Source organism: Zingiber officinale, chromosome 4A (genome assembly GCF_018446385.1).
Source record: "Zingiber officinale cultivar Zhangliang chromosome 4A, Zo_v1.1, whole genome shotgun sequence".
Lineage (NCBI taxonomy): Eukaryota > Viridiplantae > Streptophyta > Magnoliopsida > Zingiberales > Zingiberaceae > Zingiber > Zingiber officinale.
This window is the reverse complement of record NC_055992.1, coordinates 55,950,930-55,976,949: the sequence shown is the minus strand read 5'-3', so window position 1 is coordinate 55,976,949 and position 26,020 is coordinate 55,950,930. Positions and strand designations below refer to the sequence as shown.

Genomic DNA, 26,020 nt, shown 5'->3' with positions numbered 1-26,020 from the left:
CACTACACTAATAATTAATAATCATCTATAATTTATCTTTTTCATAGTAACTTTACCTTTTTCATATTAACTTAAAGATGGATTAATGAGAGCACTGGGAAATATTCTTTAGATTTTAGCTTGAAATAAAAAAAGTAAATATTCTTTAGAGTGGTGAAGGAAATAATGGAAAATGATGATGGGAGAATAATAACTTCATAAAAATTGATATTTCAACCTCACTCTTTTTTTTAACTAAGCATAGAAATAGTGATTTTTTGAGGATCCAAAAGAATGCACAGCCTTTATTCACACGAACCGAACCGAACAGAACACAAGAAAAGCCTAACCATACTGTTAAAACAAAGTTTCCAGACAAACTAAACATACCATATCTCAACACAAAGACATTTAATTGGCAATAAAATTAGTTAATGAGTCAGAGATACGAAAGGCGAGAATCATTCTTCAGCCCTTCCTCGAATGATATAGTTCCTATGAACTAATATTAAACAGGTGAGGACGTAGTAAAGATTACATTGAAAATGTAAGGGTGAAAGCCAAGCAGAATTCACGATGATACAGAAATGAAGAAATGAACATAGTAGTACAAGAACCTAACACCACTTACTGCTCATAAGAGCTGAAAGTGACTGCTAGATAACATATCGAGAAAGGGGGGAGAAAAAAGAGAATTTGATATTTGAAGTAACTGATGATCTGAAATTATTCACCAAGTTTGTGCAGCAGTTTCAATTCTCCAACATACCTCTCCAAGGCACATTTGGTGTCAGTTCATGCAGGTGAATGAGGTCAAATAGGGCATGTTAAGCTCACAACAGCTCAGAAGGGTCAATGCTAAATGTGAAGTGGGCCGCTAACTGGTTCTTGCCCGGAACTTTTCTCCTTGTGCTTCAAAGAAAGATTCAGAAACTGGGAATCAAGATCTCTAATGCTACTACTGCGATGAGCAGAATAAGGCTGTTCTTGTGGTTGTGGCTGATATAGTTGTCGAAGACGAGCTATCTCACGTTCCAGAGTTTCCTGTTGAACTGCATCGCAACATTTAAGAAGCTTCAAATTTTCATTTATTTTCAAGTTGGATGTACCACTTGGAAAAAAAAAGCGAGAATAATCTAGGTAGCATGGCTCCATTATTTGTCAAAACCAAAAGGCATATCAAACTAGGAACGACTATATTTACAGATCCAGTAGGCATATTTCCATGCCACTTCAAGTGCAACACTAAAAAAACGACCCATATTATGGATGATTTCAGTGGGTATTATGGTAAATTACATCTCTTTCTGTTCATGACTCTTGCAAAGTAAATAGGAAAAGGAAGATACCACCTTCCTTTCCACAGATCAAGGTACATAGGTTCAGTTTTTTTCCTTCTCTTGGTCCCTTCTCTCTCCCTCTCCACTTCTATTCTCCTCTCCCTTCACTCCAGGTAAATAGGTATACCTCCTACCTTTTGTAGATCAATGTAAAGAGATTTGGGGTTCTACTATCCTTCACACTTGTTTCCCCTCCTCTTCACGAGTGATGAGACTCCAAGACTGAGGTTTGAATGGGAACATGCATGAGCAAAGTTATTTATGAGCATGAAGACTTGTAGTTTGATAGGTATGTGATTAAATGGGTAAGCGTGACCAAGTAAAAACTGTGGTATTGGCATTTCCACATACAAAGAATCCAAACTTGAAGTAATTATCCACAATATGATGTAGACCATGAGGAATATACCAGCTGGATAGAATTTTTGAACGTCTGCATTTCCCACACTATTTACACCATTTTTCTTGAGAAATTGCTAAAATTATAGCTCCATGACACCCTGTAGATTGAGAAGGTTGAGATCACTTCTTTCAGTTTCAATGATGGATTCAAATCTACAATAAGGTTCATGTAACTCTAGACTGCCAACCTGAATCTTGGGTTGAAGCACATCAAACCATCAATCTCATTACCAATAGCCGCTCAGTGAGTTGGCTAAATTGCAATAAATAATGTCTGATGGCCTACTAATAGAGGTTGATGAGTTGTTGGTGCATAGAAATCTCATGTTGCTGTCCCTGAGAAGCCAAGATATTCATTCACAGTCATCTTCCTTGCAAGTAGAAGTCTAGGGGGAGGACCTCACCAGTCATGTGTTGGCTCATATCTATTGGATAAGGGTGTAGTGGGTGTCAGGACCACCACCAACCCTTCCATTCATCAACAAATGGTATCATAAAAAAGAATTCCTCCATCGTATGAGAAATGCAGAGTGACATGCCAATATCTTTCCTTGCAAGTAGCAATATTGGGAAATCAACCAGAGGTGAGGTGGGTTGGCTTGCATCTACTAAAGAAGCTTGCCAAGAATGCTGCCTGAGGTTCACTCTTGGAGACATTTCTATGTGCTACATCACCGAATAAACTAATGCAGCCACATAGGCGCCTTATGCAAAGCCTTTTAGAACAATGCCTTTCTGCAGCATATCTTGACATGGGAATTCAAGAAAATGCAGCCTATGGGAAAGTCAACAACTAAAGATGGAGGTTCACATGGTTCCTTATTAGGTAGCAAAAACTCTTATGTTGAAAATTTGAGTAATGTTCTAGTCGAACAAAGATGGCAGCTAATGATTCCAAATTAGGTACCAAAGCCTCTATGTTGAAAATTTGAGTAGTGTTCAGGTAAACCGGTAAGTTAAATACATCAACATCAATCTCAATTATTTCACAGTATAAATGAATCAATAGAGCAGGCATAAAGTTTCTTGTGCAATTGTTTAATGACTTCAAGATTATCAGACACATGATCAAATTTCCTATATTATCTTTTTTTAGTCTTCTTTATTTTCATCACTCTAAATGTTCAGTTACTGAATTCTTCATTTCCATCTTTCTCTGGATGTTCACCAAACAGAGTTAACAGTTTGTTTCCATGGCTAATTTTCGCTCTACTGGTATTATGATTTCCAAGAAATTTACTTAAATCTTCCATTAATATGCAATGATGTACCTATGGTTAATAGAGGTGTTAAGCTTTAAACAAGATTTCTAAAATTTTAAAATTTGGACATTCTACGACCATTAATGAATTTTAGCCAAAATTCACGGTTAGTCTTATCATATATCAAGATCAACCCAAACAGCCAAAACCGGGACCAATACACTCCTAGTAGCCTCCTGAGTCTCACGATGCCTTCAAACCTTAATTTCGCAATTTAAATAGCATATTGTGGGTTTCTGAATTTAGATAGTTTTATATAATTTTGGCACAAACTCATTATTGGATTTGGGCCTATCATATTCACTTAACGAATATGTTCCTAGAACTCCCCTAACTTTTACCATGCCCAAAATTTCAAAATCTGAATATTATAGGGCTATCAGTGAGTTTTGGACAAAATTTACTAATGCCCTTAGAAATATCTATGAGTCCTGAGTCTCACCATGCTCTCATATTCTAAGATTTAGATAACTTAGTGTACTTTTGATGCAAATTCACTATTAGACTTAGATCTATCATATTCACTCAACAATAGCATGAATGTGTTCCTAGGACTCCCCTAATTCTGTCCATACCCAAAATTTCAAATTCTAGACAATATGGCAAAACTTGGAATTTGGGTATGGTGAGACTCAAGAGGCTACCGGGGGCATTGTAGTCCTAGTTTGGGTTGATTTTGATGTGGCTAAGGATATTAGTGAGTTTTGGACCAACTCATTCATAGTTATACAATATCTAGATTTTAAATTTTAGACATGGTAAATCAGAAGTCCTAGGAACATATTAGTGTTGTTGGATGAATATACTAAGTCCAACAGTGAGTTTGTGATAAGTTTACTCAAAGTATTATAAAATTTAAAAACTCACAAAGCGTCTATCTAAGGTGTGAAACTAAAGTTAGAGGGCATGGTGATACTCAGAAAGTTTGTAGGAGTGTAATGGCCTTGATTTGGATTAAGTCAGATGTGACTTTGGTCATCAGTGGATTTTGACCAAAACTCACTAATGGTCATATAATGTCTAAATTTTGAAATTTTAAACATGGTCAGAGTCAAGGGAATTCCAGGAACACAATAGTATTGTTGTTGAGTGAATATGATGGATCCAAGTCCAATAGTGTCAAAATTACATAAAACTATTTAAATTTCAGAAACCCACACCATGCTATTTAGGTTGTGGAATTAATGTTTGAGGGCATGATGAGACTCAAGAGACTCTTAGGAGTGCATTGGTCCAAGATTGGATTGATTTTGATGTGGTAAGGGCATCAGTGACTTTTGGCCAAACATGTAGTATAATGTCCAGATTTTAAAATTTTGGGCGCGGTAAGAGTTAGAAGAGTCTCAGGAACACATTGGTGTTGTGTTGTTGTTGAGTAAATATGATATGTCTAAATTTAATAGTAAATTTGTGTCAAATTTATTCAAAAGTGTATAAATTTTAGAAACTCACAAGAGCCTACTTAAGATGTGAAACTAAAGTTGGAGGGCATGATAACACTCAGGAGGCTACTAGGAGTGCATTGGTCTTAATTTGAGTTGTTTCGGATATGACTAATATCATCAATGTTGGTACAATTTCTTCTAGGTCAAATTTGACCAGGTTGACTCAAACTTGAGTAGTCTTAATATTTGTTAATGTATGGAGATTGCAGGTGTAATTGTCCATATGTGATATTGAGGGTCAAAAATTGACCAGAAGAATCAAGTAGGTCAAGATTGAACGGATACTTGACTGGGAAGTCCTAACTGAAGATTAGGCAAGGGCAAGTCTAACGAAAAGGTTGGAAGAAGAAGAAAATCCAAGTGGATCAGTGTTGATCAGACACTTGGTGTGGAAAGTCAGACAACTGGAAAGTCCTAGTGAGTGAAGTTAGGCAGTGGTGAAAAGTCTAATGAGTGAAGCTAGGCAGAGGAAATCCTAGTGAGTAAAGGCAGGTGGTGAAAAGTCGAGTGAAGTTAGGCAGAGGGAAATCCTGATGAGTGAAGCTAGGTGGTGAAAATCCCAGGTGAGAGAAGCCAGGCATGTAGAAATGCAGGTGGATCAAGGTTGACCAGACATCTAGTGTTTGGAAGTCCAAGTGGGTCATGGAAGACCGGACACTTGGCATAAGACGGTAAGTTCAAGTGGATAAGGTTGACCAGACACTTGCACAAGGAGGAAAGTCCAAGTAGGTCAAAGGATTGACCGGACACTTGGTGACGAAGTCCCAATAGGTCATGGTTGACCCCCTAGAATTGAGTTAAGCAAGTTTGGATCGGTCAATCGATCAGGTGATCGATTGAGCCAGAGCCCAATCGATCCAGTGCTTTTGACGCGATAACCTCAATCGATCAGAAGGCCACCCAATCGATCAGTTGATCGATTCGGCTACTCCAATCGATCAGCCGATCGATTAAAGATGGTTTTCTCGTAATGACACGAGGCGGTCGGAATCAATTGGTTAATCGACACCGGGATCTTCTGTGAGAACACAGAAGACATCTGGATCGATCAGTTGTTATCTCAATCAATCATCCGATCAATTAGGATATGATCGATGCCTAATTTGCGAGCTTTAGACGACTGGGATCACCTGGATTTGACGTAGCAATCGATTGGAGAGTATGTCAAATCGATTGGAAGCCCTAAATCGCGGAGTATAAAGGCGACGATGAGGTTCAAACATAACAACACTTACACTATTCTTCTCCGCTACTGTTTGTCGGACTTGGAGATTGAAAAGACAAGTGCTGCTGCACTTTTCAATTGGTCCAAAGGCATCTTCAAGATACAAGAGATTAAACAAGAAAGATTCTTCATTGTATTTTTGTATATTTACTTCTTGTTTCGAGTTGTACTCTTGCGTGAGCTTGAATGAGATTTCTCCACCCTCGGATTATTTTGAGGAGTGTTTTTGAAAGTGGAGAGTGTGCTCGTGTGTAGATCCTTAGATTAGTCACCTCATCTTGAGGTGGATACAGATTTATGTTAGCATTGGAGGAGCTTGCATCGTATTTTCCGCTGCAAATCAACATCGACGATGCGAGACGAGCTATTCACCCCCCTCTAACTCCAAAGTGTCCCAACAAGTGGTATCAAAGCGAGGCCACTCTTCACCGGACATATTGCTGGAAAGGGCAACGAGCTAAAGGAAGAAGTTGAAGCCCTAATTTTAACAATGTCAAAGACTTCATCAAAAGAGCTCAACTTCAAGATGGACTTCCGTGATGGACTTGGATATGATACTCAAATGGCTCCACCATTCACATTGACAAACTTCGATCTTTGGAAATCAAAGATCGAAAATTTCTTGATGGTGGAGATAGAACAATGGTTTACTCTAATGGAAGAATTTAAGACTCCAAAAGGCTAGCAAAGGCAAAATCATCAAGAGAAGCAATTGGAGCAAGGAGCAAATTCAAATATGTGAGGCAAATGACAAGGTGACCAAACTATTGGTCAATTTATTACCTAGCAACATTTTAAGCAAAATTGGATATTATCATGATGCCAAGGAGCTGGAGCAAGTTGGCAAAGATTCATGGAGATCCCTCCACTATGCCAAATCAAGAAGAATCTAAAACAGGAGACTCATTGGATCACGAAGAAGAAGATTTGGAAGTTGAGAGATGCTCATCTTCCAAAGGAGAAGAAATTGAAGAAGGTCCATCGTCAAGAGAGCATAAGGACAAAGGCAAAGGAAGATACTCTTTGTTTCACATAGATGATGATTCGGAAGTTGAGAGATGCTCAACATCCGAGGATGAAGATGAAGAGGCATCCCTATCAAGGATTGAGGGGGAGCGTCAATCTTTGGCACCGGATCAAGAAGAAGCCTTTACATCCGGATTAAAAGAAGGGTCATGTGCCACCCTACAAGTAAAGAAGGTATAACAATTTCAATTGTAAATAATAAAAGTCACATTATGTGCTTTGAGTCTAGGAAAAGTGGATATTATAAGAGCAAGTGTCCGAACTTGACCAAGAAGAAGGATTGATTGACATCAAAAGGCAAGGGGAAGCCTAAGGAAGTCGGTCCCCGGCCCACTGGCGGCCCCCTCATGTCGTCGGGAAGCCTAAGGAAGGGCACATTGTGTGCTTTTCTTGCAATTAAAAGAGACATTATCAAAATGTCCAAAGGGAAGAAATCCAATCAAGGTCAAAGAAGGAAGCTCAGCTTAAGGGGAGCTCTGAAAAGCAAACTCAAGGTATCATTTATTGAAGTAATTCCTATAAGCCATGATAAAAAGGCATGCTAGGTCTAATCTTTATCATTTTAATGCTATTTATCATGAAAATAGGAAGCATGATAAAATTAAAAAAAAAAAATGTATCGTATCATGCCAAAACTACCGTACCAAGGATAGAAAGGTAGATAACAAATTAGGCAAGAGTTCTAAGGACTATAGATATAAGCCTAAAGATAAAAATGCCAAAGCAATCTAGAAAAATCCACATGCAAGAATTTAAAGATAGAAAACCAAGCTTGAGGTCAAAGCTTGATAAATTGGAAGAGACCATAAAAAGAATGGAAAATATTTTTAAGGGGTCAAATAAGCATAATCTAGGGATAGATAGACAAGAACAATCCAATAGTAGGTGAGGTTTGAGATATAAACCTCAAGCCAAGAAGGATGTCTCTTCTTATCATAGAGTTCCATATAGTTATGAAACTAACTCTAGGACTAGGGGCCAAGTCAAGGTTATAAGGAAAGTCATCTCTAGAGTTAACCTTGAAAAGGCCAATGCGACTAAGGCTTTTAAGAAGCCTAAGAAAGTCACTAAGAAAGTCACAGGAGAAGTTATCCCTAGAGTTGACTTAGAGTCTAGCATGGCCAAAGCGTCTAAGAAGCCTAAGAAGGTCATTAGGAAGGTAACTAGGGAAATTATCCCTAATGAGTATCTAGTACACCTAAGAAGCACCAATAGGTTTCGGGTTCCTAAGAGTGTGTTCTCTACACTCTGATGGATTTAGAGAGTGTCAACTCCAATTGAAGTTTGACACTTTGAGACATTTTTAAGGTTTTGTTAACCTTTAAAAATGTAGGTTTAAAATGTTTACTCTTTTGGAAGAAAAAAATGTGTCAAAACTTTGAAGAATTGGACTTAATTAAAATTGACACGAATAGAAAGGGTCAAAGAAATGTCAAGTTGAGAATTTAGCATTCTCTTGGGAAATAAGGGCAAATTTAGGTCTATTCTTTAAATTTAGAAATTAATTAGAGATACTTTGATAGATAATCTAGGTGTATTATTTATGCTAAATTGTCATAATTGTTTACCCATCATATGTCATGACATCATATTTTGCATTCATATCATCATGAAAATATCACATGTCGTGTCATACATATATCATGTAGCTGTAGCATGTTTTCTTTTAAAAATTATTTATTTTGATGTATGTCATAAATCATCATGCATTAGTTTAATTCCTTGTAATTAAGGACAATGACATTAGCTATCAAATGACATTATAGGTGCATGATCATAATTTAAATGCCTAGATAAATATACATAAACGCTTAGATTAGGGAAAATCAATATCTACATCTCACAAAGACCATAAGTTGACTTGTATGTGTCTTGATGCACATTAGATACAAATGAGATGTTAGGAGGATGAACAAAACTCAAGATGTTGATTTAGTGCATCATTTTGAGTTTTAATTTTATCAAAACACATAGTTATGTGTAATCCAATCATTGAGAAAACTAGTGTACAAGTCATGTGCATTTAACCGAAGGAACATGATTGAAAATTGGTTTTGAAAATCATTTCAAAATGCTTTTGAAAAACCTTGGCGAAGGCTATCTTTTGATAGGAATCACCATTGTATAATTAGACACAAACTAGAGCAAAATATTGAAGTTTTCAATAGTTTCAAGTTTTGTGTCAATCTTTAAAAATAGAAATTAATTTCTTAGAAAACTATTTTTCCATCATAGTAAATAATGTCTACGCAAAATTTCATGATTTTTGAAAAATCATAGAATTATCTAGAAATTTCTGAAATTCGGCTGAAATTTGATTTCAGAAAATCAATCGACCAATCGATTGGGGATGTTCAATCGATCAGTTGATCGATTGGACTAGGTTTTCCATAAATAGAAGCTCGCGGAATCGATTAGTTGATTGATTAACCTTGACTTGATCGATTCAAGTGCTTTTTCGCGAACAGAAGCTCACGGAATCGATCAGTTGATCGATTGAATAACTTTAATCGATTGAGTCCCAATGTCAATCGATTAAGAGGCTGTTTTTTTGGCTGAAATGGTCTAATTTCAGTCGTGTTAACCATCCCTAACCCTAAGATATTCATTTATATGTATTTAAGGGTAGTTTTCCAGATGAAAATAAGAATGAGATGATTAAAGAAGACTAAGTTGGAGTTTAGGATGAGGTTTAGTTTTAAAGTTGATTTTTGAACATCAAAATTTCAAATTTTAAGTTTCCTAAAGGTTTAGGAACTCCAAGTCATTGTTTGTGCAATGATAGAAAATTTAAGCATGCTTTGAGAGGGAGCTACTCCTTAAAGACATGAATTAGATTTTTTTTAACGAAACAATGGAAAAATGAAAATCTTCATTGTGATGGATGTATGCTCTAAGATGAGCATTTGGAGACAATGAAGGGTATGAGGCTTTCATTGTGATGTTGTGAGCAACAAGTGAGGTTGTGAACATGTGGATATCTCTTCAAGGAGAGAGTTTTTGATGTGTGCAAAGGGGGAGAATGTAGGGTTTAAATTAGGAAACCTTCATTTACCCAAACAGGGAGATTACCCTCTTGGAAAGGAGAATAATGAAGAAAACCCTCATTCATGTTGTGGCATGAAAAACAAGTTGAGGTTATAAGATTAGCTTAACTTAAACTATTGTCAAACATCAAAAAGGGGAGATTGTTGGTGCAATTTTTCCTTGGTCAAAGTTGACCAACTAAGCTTGAGTTGGCTTAAATTTGAGTCTTGATGTTTGAGTTTCGATATTTGATAATGTATAGAGATTGTAGGTGCAATTGTCCATATAGGATATTGACGGTCAAAGGGGGACCAGAAGAGTCAAGTAGGTCAACGTTGACCGAATACTTGACTGGGAAGTCTTAACTGGAGGTTAGGCAAGAGTAAGTCCAATGGGAAGGTTGGAAGAAGAAGAAAATCCAAGTAAGTCAGTGTTGACCGAATACTTGGTGTAGAAAATCCTAGTGAGTGAAGCTAAGTAGATTGGGAAGTCTTGGAGAGTGAAGTCAGATAGCTAGAAAGTCCTGGTGAGTGAATCCAGATAGTTGGAAAGTCTGAGTTAAGCTAGACAGTGGTAAAAAGCTCTAGTAAGTGAAGCTAGGTAGAGGGAAATCATGGTGAGTGAAACCAAGTGGTGAAAAGCCCTAGTAAGTGAAGCTAGGGAGAGGGAAATCCCGGTGAGTGAAGCCAAGTGGTGAAAAATACTGGTGAGTAAAACCAGGCATGTAGAAATCTAGGTGGGTCAAGGTTGACCGAATGTTTGGAAGTCCAAGTGGGTTATGGAGGAGCGGACACTTGACATGAGATGGTAAGTCCAAGTGGGTTAAGGTTGACCAGACACTTGACACGAGGAGGAAAGTCTACGTGGGTCAAAGAATTGATCGAACACTTAGTAACGAAATCCCAACAGGTCACGGTTGACCAGATATTGGGATTGAGAATCCTATACTTGAGTTAAGTAAGTTTGGGTTGGTCAATCGATTAGGTGGCCAATTGAGTCAGAGCTCAATCGATCAGTGGATCAATTCGGCAGTGCTTTTGACGTGAGGAGTTCAATTGATCAAGTGATCGATTGAGAGGAAATCGCATGAGCACAGAAGGTCTCCCAATCTCCAATCAATTAGCCGATCGATTGGAGATGATTTTCTCGTGATGACGCGAGGCGACCGAAATAGATTGGTTAATCGATTCCGGGGTCTTCTGTGAGAGCACAGAAGACATGGATGATTGATCCAGCTACCCCAATCAATCAGTAGATCAATTGGGATATGACCGTTGCCCAGATTGCGAGCTTTGAATGACTAGGATCACCTGGATCTGACGTGACAATCGATTGGGGAGTAAGCCCAATCAATTGGAAACCCTAAATTGCGGAGTATAAAGGTGACGACGAGGCTTAAACGTAACAACACTTGCACGATTCTTCTCCGGTACTATTCGTCGGACTTTGAGCTTGGAAGACAAGTGCTGCTGCAATTTCTAACTGGTCCAGAGGCGTCTTCAAGATACAAGAGATCAAACAAGAGAGGTTCTTCATTGTATTTTTGTACATTTACTTCTTGTTTCGAGTTGTACTCTTGTGTGAGCTTGAACAAGGTTTCTCTATCTCCAAATTATTCTGAGAAGGAGTGTTTTTGAAGTGGAGAGTGTGCTCGTATGTGGATCCTTAGATTAGTTACCTCATCTTGAAATGCACACTAAGTAAATCCTTTGTGTTAGCAGTGGAGGAGTTTGCATCATATTTTCCGTTGCAAATCAACATCAACGAAGCGAGACGAGCTATTCACACCCCCTCCCCCCCTCCCAAAAAAAAAAAAATTCCGAAGTGTATCAATGAGTTTTGGCCAAAACTCATTGTGATGACCTTAGACTTATTAAATTCAATTCAAATCATGACCATATACTCTTGGGACTCTCCTGAGTGTAATCATGTCCTTCATTCTTGATTACACCACATATTTATCATGTGTAAGGTTTTAAAAAAATTAACTTTTTTAAGAGAGAAAAATACTACTTTTGATATTTTAAATGTACTTTGGTTCTTGAGTGAGTCAAATAAACGTGTCCAGAGGGAGAGGTATTTTTGAAAAAAATAATGCATGATATGATAAATATGAAAGTGTGGTGCGCGATTTGGGTATTAGTATGTGGTATAGCAAATTGTCATTTTATTTGTAATAGTTAGAGGAAAAAAAAATAAAACTAATTTGAATTCATTTCACATGTTTTATTTAATGGATGTAAAGTATTGGCCGTAATATAATAAAATTTTAATTAATTTGAATTACCAATTTCTATAAATTACTTCAAAAGTAGAAAAATCTAAGGGTAAATGAGTTATTTGAGTGAAACTTATTTGAATTAATCTCAATTTGGACCAAGCCAAATATTTGGACAATATGGTACAACAAAATGTTAAATCAATTAATTATCAAACCTCTATTTCTATTTCCTTGTGTTTAGAAGTAAATCACTCAAGTGAATTATGATTGAAGGAGCAAAACTAATTTAAATTATCATGATGAAGCATGTTGTGTCATGAACTATACCAAAGCTATACCATCCAGAGGACTGAAACCCCAAAGGAATGATAACTTTAAACCATGATACAACCATTGTTATATTCTTTTAGAAATGGGATCCACCACTATTTCTTCTTTTTTTTTTCCAAAACAAAAATTATTTTGTAGGTGAGAACATGGAATTAAATATCGTGTTATGTCAGTCGGCACAGGTAGAATTCGCCATTTACCTACCAACCAACACCGTTATCGACATTACGAGGTCGTTGAGACTTACGACAACCTAGTGAGGTCAAGAGGGATACCGCAACCTTATGGGGCTTCCGCGTGGTCGTAGAAGCCGTGGTAACCCCGCGAGGCCTCCACGCGATCGCAGAGGTTGCCACAATCCCGTGGGGCTTCCTTGTGGTCCCCGAAGTTGCCACAATTGTTTTATTTTTTTAATTTTTTTTATTGTTTTCTTTTATGTTTTAAGTTTAGATTGAAATTTTTATTTTTAGATAGTAATTCCGGTTCCATGTTAATTTTTTACTTAATTTTTTTTCATCAAACATCCATGAATTTTTTTTCTTCCTTATTAATTTTTTTCCCTACATCAGTATAAGAATGTAAACAAAGAGAAAAAAACCATTAAAGATAGATTAATTTTTTTTTGCTATCTTTCATTTTTTCACAAGGTAAATAACCTATTAACCTCTTTCAAGATGATTATCCTTTTCCCTTCTTTATCCGCCCATGAGATAAATATAGAAAAAAACTTTAAGGAGGTAGGAAATGGATTATTAAGATAAAAAATAAATATAATATAATTTCTAACTTTATAAAATATACTACTATTAATAAACTAAATTATTCTACATATAAATCTGGTTTAAACCTACTTAATTCTGCCTTGTGTGGACTTTAGTGAATTCTAAATTGACTTAATAAGCATCAAATATTTATAATATCAAAACTTAAATTCAACATTTCAAATAATTTAATAATAAGTACCTACCACGATTAAATATAAATAAAAATATTTTAATTAATATATTTTATAATTAAAAAGGTACTAAAATCATATCGGCACGGTATGATACTCAGGCACGGCTCAAAATTTAAATCTTGGGTGAGAATCACCTTTTAGTCAACATAACTGGATCACGACCCCTCTATTCTATTGTGGTGTGGCAAGGATGGAAGCAACAAGAGTGAAGGTGAGGCCTTTCAGCAGGAGGAGGGGGAAGGGTGGAATTTAGTGTTGGAAGGGGAGCAAGAAGGAAGCAAGAAGGGCAATTTCATGGCTGGTAGTACAGTAATTACTGATAACATGATGTTAGCAATTTGTTTTTATGAACATGCCCGAGGTAGGCCATGGCTAAAAAAATATCTGAGATAAAATGTGAGCAAGAGTCTTATATTTTATCTCAGATATCAGTAATGTTTGCAGAATTTATTCAACTAAGGTATCAGTAAATGTTGCAAACTTATAAATGAGAATAACTCCATATTCCACATTGATTAATCCACCATTCAAATGATATTAATATCAATCACTAACCCAGTATCTAACTTTACTGTAAACTCCTCAAAAACACAAGGATCATGAAACTGTGACACCATGAAAAACAAAACACTGACCACGTTTTATAAGCTTCTCCTGAGCTAGACTATCAAGTCTCTGCTTCAAGGTTTGATTCTCCAAATTCAGAATAAGATTTTGCTGGTCCAAAAATTCAAGTTCAGCAGCAACTTCCAATCCTTCTGCCTGTTGAAATTGGTGAAGTTAGAAGACAGACAAAGATTAAAAAAAAGAAGAAAAGAATGTTCAATGAATTCCTTGATTAAGATATCTAATATTTTTTTAGCACTCATTCAGTCTCTCAATCTTACCTGTAATGCCTGGACATGGTTTTCAAGCTCAGCAATGTACTGGAGTTTACGAACCCGAGACCGCTGAGCATATTGCCTGTGATACAAGATATCAAATTCAAGAAAAACTTGCAAAATAAATTTCACATATTTTCATTTCTAAATAAAAATTCATGAGTACACTAGAAACTGCACAACCCCACCCCACCTAAAAAAACTGCAAAGTATAAGAATGAAAAGTAATTCTGTGTCACACCAAGCTAATTTTCAATTTTGAAGTTGTTGGCTTATTGTAAGGTTCCTAAATGAGCATAGTGATGATTACACATTTTATGCTATATAGCCATGGATGATTAATACCAAGGTTTAAAATTTCGACCAGTGCCGAGGTTTCGGTCTCAGACCAGAACGATACGGTTTCGGTATCGTATCGTGCCGTGCCGATACAATTTCGGTATTTTCTATTTATCTATAGTAATTATAAGATCAATATATTTATTGTGTATATAAAAATAAGTTGTATATTGATTTATTATAAGTTCTCAATTATTGTATAATTTAATATTGTTAGAAAAAATAATTAAAAAAATTTTATTTAAATAGAATTGATATATCAATAATTCAAATTAAAATGGAAGTATCTATAATAATAATAATAATAATAATAATAATAATAATACTAGATATTACTTTATATTAATAATAATTATATAAATTAACTATTTATTCATTTAATTAATTATTAATTAAATAATATATATTTTAAATAGTAAAAAATATCAAGTAAAAAAATAAAAAAATTATCAGAATATAAATATAATTTATTATAATTTTTTTAAAAATTTAAATGAAATTTAAAATAATAAAAAATATATTAGAATATAAATAAGAATTATTATATATTTTTTAAAATTTTTAAATGAAATTTAAAATATTATTTTTCCAGAATATTAATTAATAAAATTTATTTAATTTATTTTAATTTTAAATATATTTTTTATATATTTTATTAGGATAATTTAATTAGGGCTCATAAAAACCTCTTCAAAATACACACATCTTCCACACATCCTTGGGAATTGTTTAAATTAATTAAATAAAATAAATAATTATTAAAAAAAAAAATCGCGTATGCGTAAGCGAGATCGCGCCCACGATGATCTTGGGCGATCCCGCGGGGGCGTTCGGCGGTGCTGGAAGCGTCGCCGAACGCCTCCATCGGCGCCAGAAGCGTTTGGCGACCCTCCTCCGGCGCCGATGGAGGTGTCCCGCGTCTCCTCCGGCGTCGCCGAGACGGGGGCGCCTCCCGTGCCGGTTTCGGCCGCTCGGCGAAACGGTAAAAACCGTCCGTGCCGGGTGGCATGAAACGACATTTCAAACCGTGATTAATACAACAATTAAAATTAATTTTCTAGATCTTATAAAACGTTCTTCTTATTTAGTTTACTGGTCATAATAAAGTAGATAGATTTAACCTTATCATAGGAGAATAAATTATTTATGAGAATAGGTCATTAAGGACTAGGATTATAGGAGAATAGGTCATCATTGGCCATGTAAAGGAACCACAACTCCTCTGTTTGGATTATCTCAATTTTCCTTGGCCACCCTGCTACTCTAATGACATATTACAATAGACACACTTAGACTGGTAGACCCACTTGCAACGAAAACTCCAAATATTTGGATTCCATCTCTTTCTCCATCTTCCCACATACCAATGATAAAAATATCCGATCTTGATGGCCATTACACTAGTCAGCTCCCTCCTGCTTGCAAATGCAACTGTCTCATGGAATACTCTTCTCTGATCCAACATAGCTGCACACTAAAAATACCAAAAATAGACTTACACTCCTCTCACACAGTCACCCAACAACCCATTCATTATTCCTATTTTCCAACGAACCATCATTTCGTTGTTTAGTAACTATAAACCAAAGTTCTAAAATTCGTTAGGCGCTAGTCAGGCGCTAGACCAGCGCCTAGCACCTAGGCGGGGACTAGGCACCGCTAGATGAATTCCACGGTATTAACATAAATTACATAATAAATCACATTCTATAACTCCAACACAATAACATCAAATTTAAAATGAATTCAAAATTACACAACTAATAAAATATCACAAATTTATTCTACTTTTTCTCCCTAATTTTCAACAACTTATTTTTCATCGGACACAAACTCAATATCATCATTGTGATCCTCCTCTTCTTCTTCGGATGCAAAATCATTCTCGTGAAGTTCTCTCACTCTAGAATTTTTTGGAGTTGTATGATGAAATGACGTCTCCAAAGGATGAGGCTTTGGTCAACCTTCAATTTAATCGCTTTCAAGTCACTCAGTTGAAGAAAGATCAGCCAACAAATTTTTCTTCAAATTGATTTCTCTAGCCTTTTAACTCTCTGATTTCTCATAAATGTGGACTTCTTCATGTGCTCAGTACGATGAAGATGAAGTTTGATGCTAACCATTAGGGCAAGCTAACAAATCGATTTTCTTGTTGGACCAAAGTTTAGGACTTATAAAACTTAAGCCCAATAAAAAAAATATTACATTTATTTTTTTTAATTTGGCTTTAAATTTAAAAGCTCAAACTAAAAAAAATTATGAAAACTTGCACTATTTCCATCGCACCTAGACGATTCGATTGATTAATCGATGCCTAGGGCCGCCTAATCTCGCATAAGCGCCAAGGCCCCCTAGGCTGACTGACTAGCATGTTTTTGTTGCGATCGGCTAGCGCCTAGGCCGATTTTTAGAACACTGCTATAAACATAGTTGTTATAACATAGAGAAAAATTACTTCAACTTGGTCAAAATTATTAGATGGGATCGGTTACTACACATGGAACATTGCTATAAAAAGATATATTGTACTTTACCAACTTAGATTAAAATTACTTCAACTTTGTCCAAATCACTTCAATGTTGTAATAACTATGATCTTAGCTGCTACACATTGTAACAACTATGATCATAGCTACTACAATTATAGCAGCTATGACCACAGTTGCCACAATTTGCTTCATATTGTAGCAGCTAATGTGTCAATCCATAGTTGCTACAATTGTAGTAGCTATGGTCATAGCTACTATAACAATGTTGAAGTGTTTTTGACGAAGTTGAAGCTATTTGGTAGAGTTAGTATCGATTATTTTGATACAACAATATTTCAAGTGTAGTAATTTTTACCTAACCAAGTTAGGCCAAAATGAAAACATTTAGCTAGTTTACTTTAACATATTTTGTAGCAATTATAACTATAACTACTACACGTTGTAGTAGCTTCAGTCGTATTTACTACAACAATGTTGGAATAAGGATATTTTCAATATAAAAAATATGATAGGGGCCTTTTGAATATTTTCTTAAAATGGAGCGCCCTTTTTAAGAAAACAAAGGGTGCCCTTTTGAATTTTTTTGAATCCTAATGTCGACTTCCTCACCATGATCTCGACTTAGCAATTTTAAGAACAAATTGACTCACATCACTTCTATATAATTACACCTATTATTGAAATTTACATTTGTTTAATTTTGTTAGATTCATCAATTTTAGTATTAATGTCTTTTCACAAAATTCAATCATCACTTTAGCAAAAATAATAATAATAATAATACTATCATAGCCTCTTACTTGTCTCTAGCTTAATCATAATTATTCTTTGCACTTTATTCTACACTTAATTATTGTCAACACTTATTTCCCTTACATCAGCCATGATGAGAGGAAATACTATCACTTTGAGAGATATAGATACTAGGTGCAATAATCTTGAACAAAATACAGCAACATAAAGACAAACTTAAGTTCCTAAGAACTAGATTAGAGGTCCTGACTATGTTAGTGAACAAACTAAAGAATTAGCAAAATATAAGAGTCCAACATTCTGAGATCATTCAAAGAGAATGAACTCATAAGCATGTTTAGAAAAGTAGATCAATTTCCAAAATATGGTAATACTCATAAGCCTTAGGTACGAGCTAAGAGATGTCTACTCTAAATAAAACATTCATACTAAACTTATCCAATTAAAGTAATTAATTATATTTGTTTAAATTAAATAAAATTGGTTACATTATTACATTAATTAAATTTAAATTAACTTAATTACTAGAATAAACCATTTATTAATAATTGTTCAAAATTAATTAATTATTAAACTACTATTAGTTATAACCATTTTAAAAATTAGTTAATTATCTAAAATACTTGCCCTACACCCTATGCCCCTATCTTTTTTTTTGTCCCAACTCCTGTATATGAGTCTTCTTTACCTTGCACACGTATAGAAAAGCGAGAAAAACAACATGACTCACACACTACCTTCTTGCAGAATGTCATAAGACATCTCCTCTCCTCCTTTGTCTAGCAGCTGTAATGGATCTTGACACCTCTCCTCCTTGTCTGACAGTCACAATGATTTCTCTTAATGGATTTCTTCTACTTAGTAAAGAGTTTGGCCAATTTCATCTTGAGAGAATTCTTAGTATGCATTTGAAAACACACTCAAAATTGGAATGTCCAATCACCAATGTCAATCCAAATCCAACTCAGTCTGATTTTTTATATAACAATAACTAAGCCTTTATCCCATTAAGTGGAGTCGGCTATATGGATCCTCCTATGTTATTAGCCTTGATCCCCTAATATATTATCTTTAAGTTTAACAGAGAATCAATGCAAGTCCTAAGCATTATACATACATACAATGTTAGGAGAGAACCTAGATTAAAGCCAAATAGGTTAACCAATAAACTTTAAAAAAAGAGAGAGAAAGGTTAAGTTGTTCGTGCTTGACTCGATATGGAAGAGATTTATCAAAAGCATGAAAGCTTTTAAAGGGCACTTCCTTACCCTCTATTTCCTAGAGAAGGAAAATACTAGGAAACCTTTCTTTGACTTTTCACAATTCTAATTCCCACTGATCTGGCTAGAAAAGTTACTATTTTTGCGCAATGGAGCTCAAATTCAACTATAAAAAAACAAAAATATCTTTTTCAAATCTATATTTGGTTCATATATATTTTATTTGGTTCTTATATTTTATTTGATAATAAAAAAACTTCAAAATTTACATTTTTGTGCTTCTTTCCTTCTTTCCATGGAAATGGTCAAAATAAAAAAAATTCTACTTCTTTCCTTCCCTCTAATGATATCAAAACTACAAAAAATATTTCCAAAGCTTTTTCCAATGAGTTTTTTCCTAATCTATTTCTTTTCCTAGTTGTTTTCATCCCTCATAAATAAAGGGCCTTCAGGAAAAATAGGCGATACTAATGTGAAACTACCATCGTAAAGCCTTAGAAAGACCTTAGCATGAATTTTGTTTTAGAACTGCCTAGAACTAATCAATTTCATGATTTGTTCTGGTGCTCATAGAAAGATTTTCCACAATAACACATTTCATTTAGTTTAGTGAACCAATGATAATTTTGTATAGTTAAGTTAACCACCCTCCTATACCTCTGGCATCCACTCCACCTCTCCTTGCCCCCACCACCCAAGATCACCTTGCATATTACCGCCGCCTTCCACAATTTGCTCCATGGTTTAAATTATCATGCCAAGATGGTCGAAACGAGCAAAGTATCTGGTTCCTCTTGGCGACTGGCACTGGCACGACTTCGGCACCATACCCATGATAGCTGTTACGTGTTGTGCTACCCCGTGGTCACAACGGTCGCTTGACCCCGCAACAGCAGCGAAGGGGTTGCATAACCCTTCCGCTGTTGCCGTGGAGGCATCACACTACCCTGCGGCTGCTGCAAAGGAACCGCACGACCACTGCGGTCGCGCTGGAGGAGTCACGCGATCCCCGTGGCCATAATTGAGGGGTTGCACAACCTCACAGCAGCGCCGAAGTCGCGCAAGCTCACGAGCGGTGTCGAATTTCAGATTTTTTTTAATTAAACTGAGGTTAATTATTTTAATCAACTCCTAGCTATGATGGAGATAATCTAAAGAGGTTTTTATTAAACCTAATAAAATTATCTAATTAATTTTATATTTTATTTATTTTAATTTAAAAATTATAATAAAATTTTTATTTATTTATTTATCTATTTTCATATCTTTTCCTTTTTAAAAAGATTATTTTTTATATTATTTATTTTGTTTATTTTTTAAATATTTATGTTAAATATTTTATTTTTTAATTAATATATTTTATATTTAAAAAATACCGAAACTATATCGGCACGATACGGTACCGAAATTATATCGTTCCGGTCTAGGACCGAAACCTCGGCATGGGTCGAAATTTTAAACCTTGATTTACTCTGACAGTAGCCTCTCAATCCCTATTGCCACTCCTTGAAGCACCTGCTCTAAGGGCAACTTGTGATGGTCATCATTGTGTGCTTGAAGGAAAAGCGGTACAAAAAGGCACTCAGTGATGGTCATCATTGTGTGCTTGAAGGCAAAGCAGTACAAAAAGCCACCCACGAAGACAATGATGCCTTCTCAGAATCAACCCCATCAGCGCCCATGAAATTGGATCAGTTACAGCAATGCATAGAAATCATTTTTACAAATGATCAGCTATAAGGAAAAACCCCACTTCAAACTCCATGTACATAAAAATGGCATCCAATACAGCTTGAGCACCTTTATTTAATAACATGAACAGTGAAGTTAAACTCTAAACAAAGCCAAATTCCCTTAAAACCATCAGCTACCACACTAAACTTGATTTCAAACTTTTAACAGCGTACCAAGCACCCAGATTCAGGAGGCAGAACAATAAAAATTCAACTTGTCACCAACCCAAAATCCATCATATTTTATACCATATCCAGCCTACAAAATGCAAGCATCTAGTACTAGCTTCAAACCAATTTTCTAGTAGCTCCAAATACACGGAGCATCTATTCCAGTAAACAAATTCAGTCCTGTACATTAGCATATGTTCAGCAGTGTTCAGTAATGCTGATGACATCATGGAAAACACCAAATCTTGCTCCAGGATGTACTAGCAAACTCAGATTTTCAAAATAAGAAGCATTTAAATCCATCTGCACCAGATTCCAGGCCAGCCAAACAGACTACAGAGTATACCAATTTCAGCATTTCTTGGCATTGAACATGTGATGAGAAAAGAAGTAGCCAATGCAAGAGGGGGATCAAAAGAAAAGGAGAGGGGTTTTGTGTTGTCACTATTTCATAAAAGGGAGAGGTCATCACTAGGACATGACAAGAGAACTAGTCACCATGAGCTGCTCCATATGCCCGGTCTCAATATTGCCTCAAGCAGTTGTACATAGGAGGTAGAATGAAGGAAGAGGGACATTATAGGATCCATGTGAGGGCTAAAAGTGATCCCACTAAAGAGATGTGGATGTGAGAGAGATTAAGACCAATTCATAAAATCCAACATTTTACAAGTGAACTGGATTCAGTTCAGACCAATTCAGCTTTGAATATAGCCCAAATCAAACCCAGGTTAAGCCCACTTCCTATTCCAGCAAAACCAACTCAAATAACATCTTCTAGACTCTAATTGGGTCGCAATTTTCCACAAACTCACCCATTAAACCATTACACCAAGTTTTAATTAAATTGTTCAATTAATAACTTGAATTTAATTCAACTTGGGTATAATATATTGTGTCAGTTTCAGTTTCAATAGGCAGTAGAATAATATATCTTGACCATGCTGACTGAAATGTTATGATATTTAAATCCTTCATTAAAAGAAAATTAATGGAGTCAAAATCAATAATAGTTAATAAAGTTGACATTAATACCTTATGTTAGTCCCAACCATAGAATGAAATGTCGTTCCGTGCCGTTCGGCACGGACGGTTTTTATTGTTGGCGGGCGAAACCGGCACTGGAGACGTCCTAGTCTTGAATGCGTCGCAGGCGATGCTAAAGGAGTCGCAGGAGGCCTCTGGCGACACAGGAAGTGTTGGGACGCTTTCGGAGGCGCCGGAAGCGTCTTGCAACACTTTCGGCGCCGAAGGCGTCACGGGACACCTCCTGCGGCGCTGAAGGCGTCCAGCGATCTGCCGCGGGCTGCGACGTTTCTCTTTCCCGATGGAAATTAAAATTTCTATTTAATTAATTTAAATAATTTCTAAGTATGTGTAATATTTCAAAAGAGATACTTCATCCATCATAAATATGGTTTCATTAAACATGAGGAAGAAGTCAGGGAATACTTTATCTACCCATAATTAAAACATTATCATTAAACAGGGGCAAGATAGAAGGTCACTGGCAATGGTATAAAATGGTATGTCAAGAACGAGAGAGGGGAACTCATTCTATTCTATTCTATTCTCCGACCTCCAAGCCACCTTCAGCCTCCGCGCTGACTCCGGCCTTCGAGCCGAATTTAGCCTCCACGCCACCTCCAACCTCCTAGCCGACTCCGGCTGCTGAGCCACTTTCGGCCTCCCAGTCGCCTCCGGCCTTGGCGCCGACTCTGACCTCCGAGTTGAATCCGGCCTCCAAGCCACCTCCGGCCTCCGCGGCCCGCTCTTGCGGGCTTGGCATGTGATGACATCAGAAATTCTACTATTCTCTTGCTTGCTTCATATTTTCTCATCATCTCGCCATCTCTGACTTGAACATCGGAGGAGTAAACACCGTGACATTCTCAGTGTGCCCTTCTAACCCACTTTTTCTCTTCTATTTTTGTCCATCTGCAGGTGCTTCAGGTGACGGTGGTGATGGTGATTTCTCCCTTCGGTCTCCCTCTCCTTGCAGTTTCAATGATAGCAGTCAACACCCATGCTAGCTCCCTAGTTAGTCGTCCTCGAGAATATAGTCTCAAGATCAATATTATTTAATTAATAATTAAGTAAATGAATAAATAATAAATTTATATAAACATTATATATAAAGTAATATCTTTGTATTAATTTATATACTTATTATTACAGATAGATCAATTTTAATTCTGAGTTATTGATAAATCAATTTTATTTAAAGAAAATTATATTTAATTATTTTTTCTAACTTAATATATTAAGTTGTTCAATAATTGAGAACTTATACAAAATCAATATACAACTTATTTTTATATACACCATAAACATATTTATCTTATAATTACTATATATAAATAAAAAAATACTGAAACCATATCGGCACGACACGATATGATACCGAAACCATATCGTTCTAGTCTGAGACCGAAACCTTGGTACGAATCAAAATTTTAAACCTTGGTCCCAACTATTGATCATTCACAAAGTAGAGTAGAAAAAAGCGAGCAAGAAATTGTGAACGAAACGAGGAGTGTGTAAACTAAACTTAATAATCATAGATGAAATGGTCCTTGCTTAAGTTGCACCAAGTAAAACACATTCCACAACAAGTATCATTTATTGAAAATTATATTAGCTAAAACTTTGTCTAAGACATGGGATCTGAATGCCTTTCCATACATTGAGACCACAACTACCTCTTCATAAAATAATATTTTCTAAACACACTTATTTAGAAAACCTAAACACAGACCTTTAAAAACTAGCTACACTATCATATCTCAAAATTTATGAAAATATATTTTCAGCTTATATATAGTTACAAAATCATGTTTTCCCATAGTTTTATATAAGGACTTCCAATTCTGATTTTACCATTGCTCACAGGAAATTTTTTTGCCATAGGAATACAGAAATCCAATGACGAAGAAAGAACAGTTGCAACTAGTTATGATTTTGGCTACTGTAGAATTGATATTAGGTATGCACTATGTTTAGTTTAACAACAACTATTTTAATCATTAAGTTTCTGATTGGTGCAGAAAACAAAACTAAAGACTATTACATGTAACTATAGATATGAATGTAACAAAATTAAAGGCTATCTAGCTGAATATTTTTTTGTTACAAAGAAAATTTCATAGGTTAAGTTCATAACTATCTTCCATGTTTCGTTTTCAAAGTACATGCAAATGTAGAATGGGAACTTGAAAAAGAGAGAGAGAGAGAGAGAGAGAGAGAGGTTCAATTCACTTGAACATTTTATATGGAACAAATAATGTAAATAAAATTCCTACTTTGCTTGAGATTTTTTGAAGTTGATTGGCTAACCAATTATCTCAAAAGCCCAAGATAAGGGGAAAAAACAAATTTATATATTTATATTTTTGATATTCCCCCTGGGTACACTTATACTTATCTAGCTCATATCCAATCCATTAATTTATAGGATAATATCATGATCTGAAGAACCCCTTGCTCTTTCTCAAGTTACTTGGTTAACCACTTATCTCAAATATATATATATATATATATAGAAAAGAAATATTAAGGGTTTCAAATCTTTAAGAAAGTAATGTTAGGAAAAAGGGCAAAGTAAGTTTATTTGCGGCTCAACAAGCAACCAGAATAATTGACCTAACCTAAATCTTGATATTGATGCTAAATAAGTCATTTGGCAATGCACATACAAAAACATCCCGCACATGCAAAAGAAATAAATTGGCAATTAATTCAAACAAATCCAATGTAATAAAAATGAATTCAGACTTACTGTTTAACTCTCTTTGAATCTAATTCCATCTGCTTAAAATTATCCTTGTTCTCAGAGGTACTCTTTGCATCTTGCGTAGAATCTGGGTGATCATTCTTTTCACAGAAACTAGTTTTGAATAGATCAGATTCAGTACTAGTGCAGGATGACCGTGGATGAATGGTCTTTTCCTTTTCAATGAAAGTGTTGCTAGGATTACTGGTGAAATTTCCTGTAGACTCCCATACTCTGTTTTGAGGCCTTGCAAATGAATTCGTATCCGGAGAATAAGGAACCTGATGTACATCTTTACGGTGATCAGACTCCTGGGAATTCCAAGGAGAAAACACTGGAAGGCCTGGAATGCTCAGTTGCCTGAGTTGCTCCTGACCTACATTACCAGTATGGGAAAAATTCGCAGCATCTAAATATGCAAAAGAGTCACTTGTAGAACGGCGATGAGCTGATCTCCTCACTGGCATCTCTGGCTCATTAAGCAAGTCATCAAGCCAGGATGGTTGCTCCTCAATTAGAAAGCTCTCAGAGGAAGTGCGTTGATGGTGCCTTTGTCCCTCTTTTGATCTAGGGACACATTTGGGTCCTATAGATCCATAGTCAAAATGGGATGGTGATACAGTTGGAAAAGGGCACTTTGGAGGAAGAAAAGATTGCTTCCCACTATGTGCTGAGCTCTTTGCAGCAGTTCTCATATTTGCCATAAACTTATACGGCTCCAAACTGTTTGAGAATGAACGTCCAACACAAAATAATTAAAATAAAAAAAATATGAGATCAAACTGCTGCGTCATGTATTGAAATTTTCAACTGAATAGTACTAAACTAAAAAGAACAATGAGAATTTTTTTTTGAAAAATTCAGAAGAAGAGAACCCCAAATTTCTCCGAACTCTCTTTTTTAGCCAAAAAGAAAAAAAAAAATCAGCTTTGCATAGAGATCTTATACCAAATGCCGATCCATCATTCCAACCAAAAGAAATGATAAACAGATCAATTTTCGACAGGCCTCAATAGCGCTATGAGATTTGTACCATACCTAACTCTATGACATGAAATCACACAAGAAAGAAAAAAGAAGCGTAATAGCGGAAAAGCAGAACTTGATGTGTGCAAAAGTAGGACGAAATCAGTCTGGAGGAAATGAAAAACCTAGCTTAACCAAACTCCCTTTTTTGTTGGTGATATCTCGAGCCAGAAGGGAAATCTAAGAGAGAAGACCATCCGAATCCAATGAAAGGAACTACTGAAAACTAACCAAATCGACACGAGATCGTAGCTCCACCGATCGATCTACTGAGATCCAACTCCAAAAGGAACTTGGATTCGATAAAGAGAGAAGACTCCGTAGCTTAGGGAAAGAAAAATACAGAGCAGAGGAAAAAAATTTTTATTAAAAAAACAATAATGGACAAACTATGGACTTAATACTTTTAACAGAGGTACTT

At 35.7% G+C, this 26,020-nt stretch overlaps 1 protein-coding gene across 1 annotated transcript; it reads right to left on the bottom strand.

Annotated features, from left to right (window-relative positions):
* Positions 1 to 364: 364 nt before the first annotated feature.
* On the bottom strand, positions 365 to 25,983 carry LOC121969925 (uncharacterized protein At4g06598-like). The gene is made up of 5 exons (XM_042520246.1): positions 25,831 to 25,983; positions 24,580 to 25,296; positions 14,103 to 14,178; positions 13,851 to 13,977; positions 365 to 1,031 (listed from the first exon to the last, which is right to left on the bottom strand). Exons 2-5 carry the CDS (start codon positions 25,275 to 25,277, stop codon positions 838 to 840), a joined length of 1,095 nt encoding a protein of 364 aa, XP_042376180.1. The 5' UTR covers positions 25,278 to 25,296; positions 25,831 to 25,983; the 3' UTR covers positions 365 to 837.
* Positions 25,984 to 26,020: the final 37 nt, after the last annotated feature.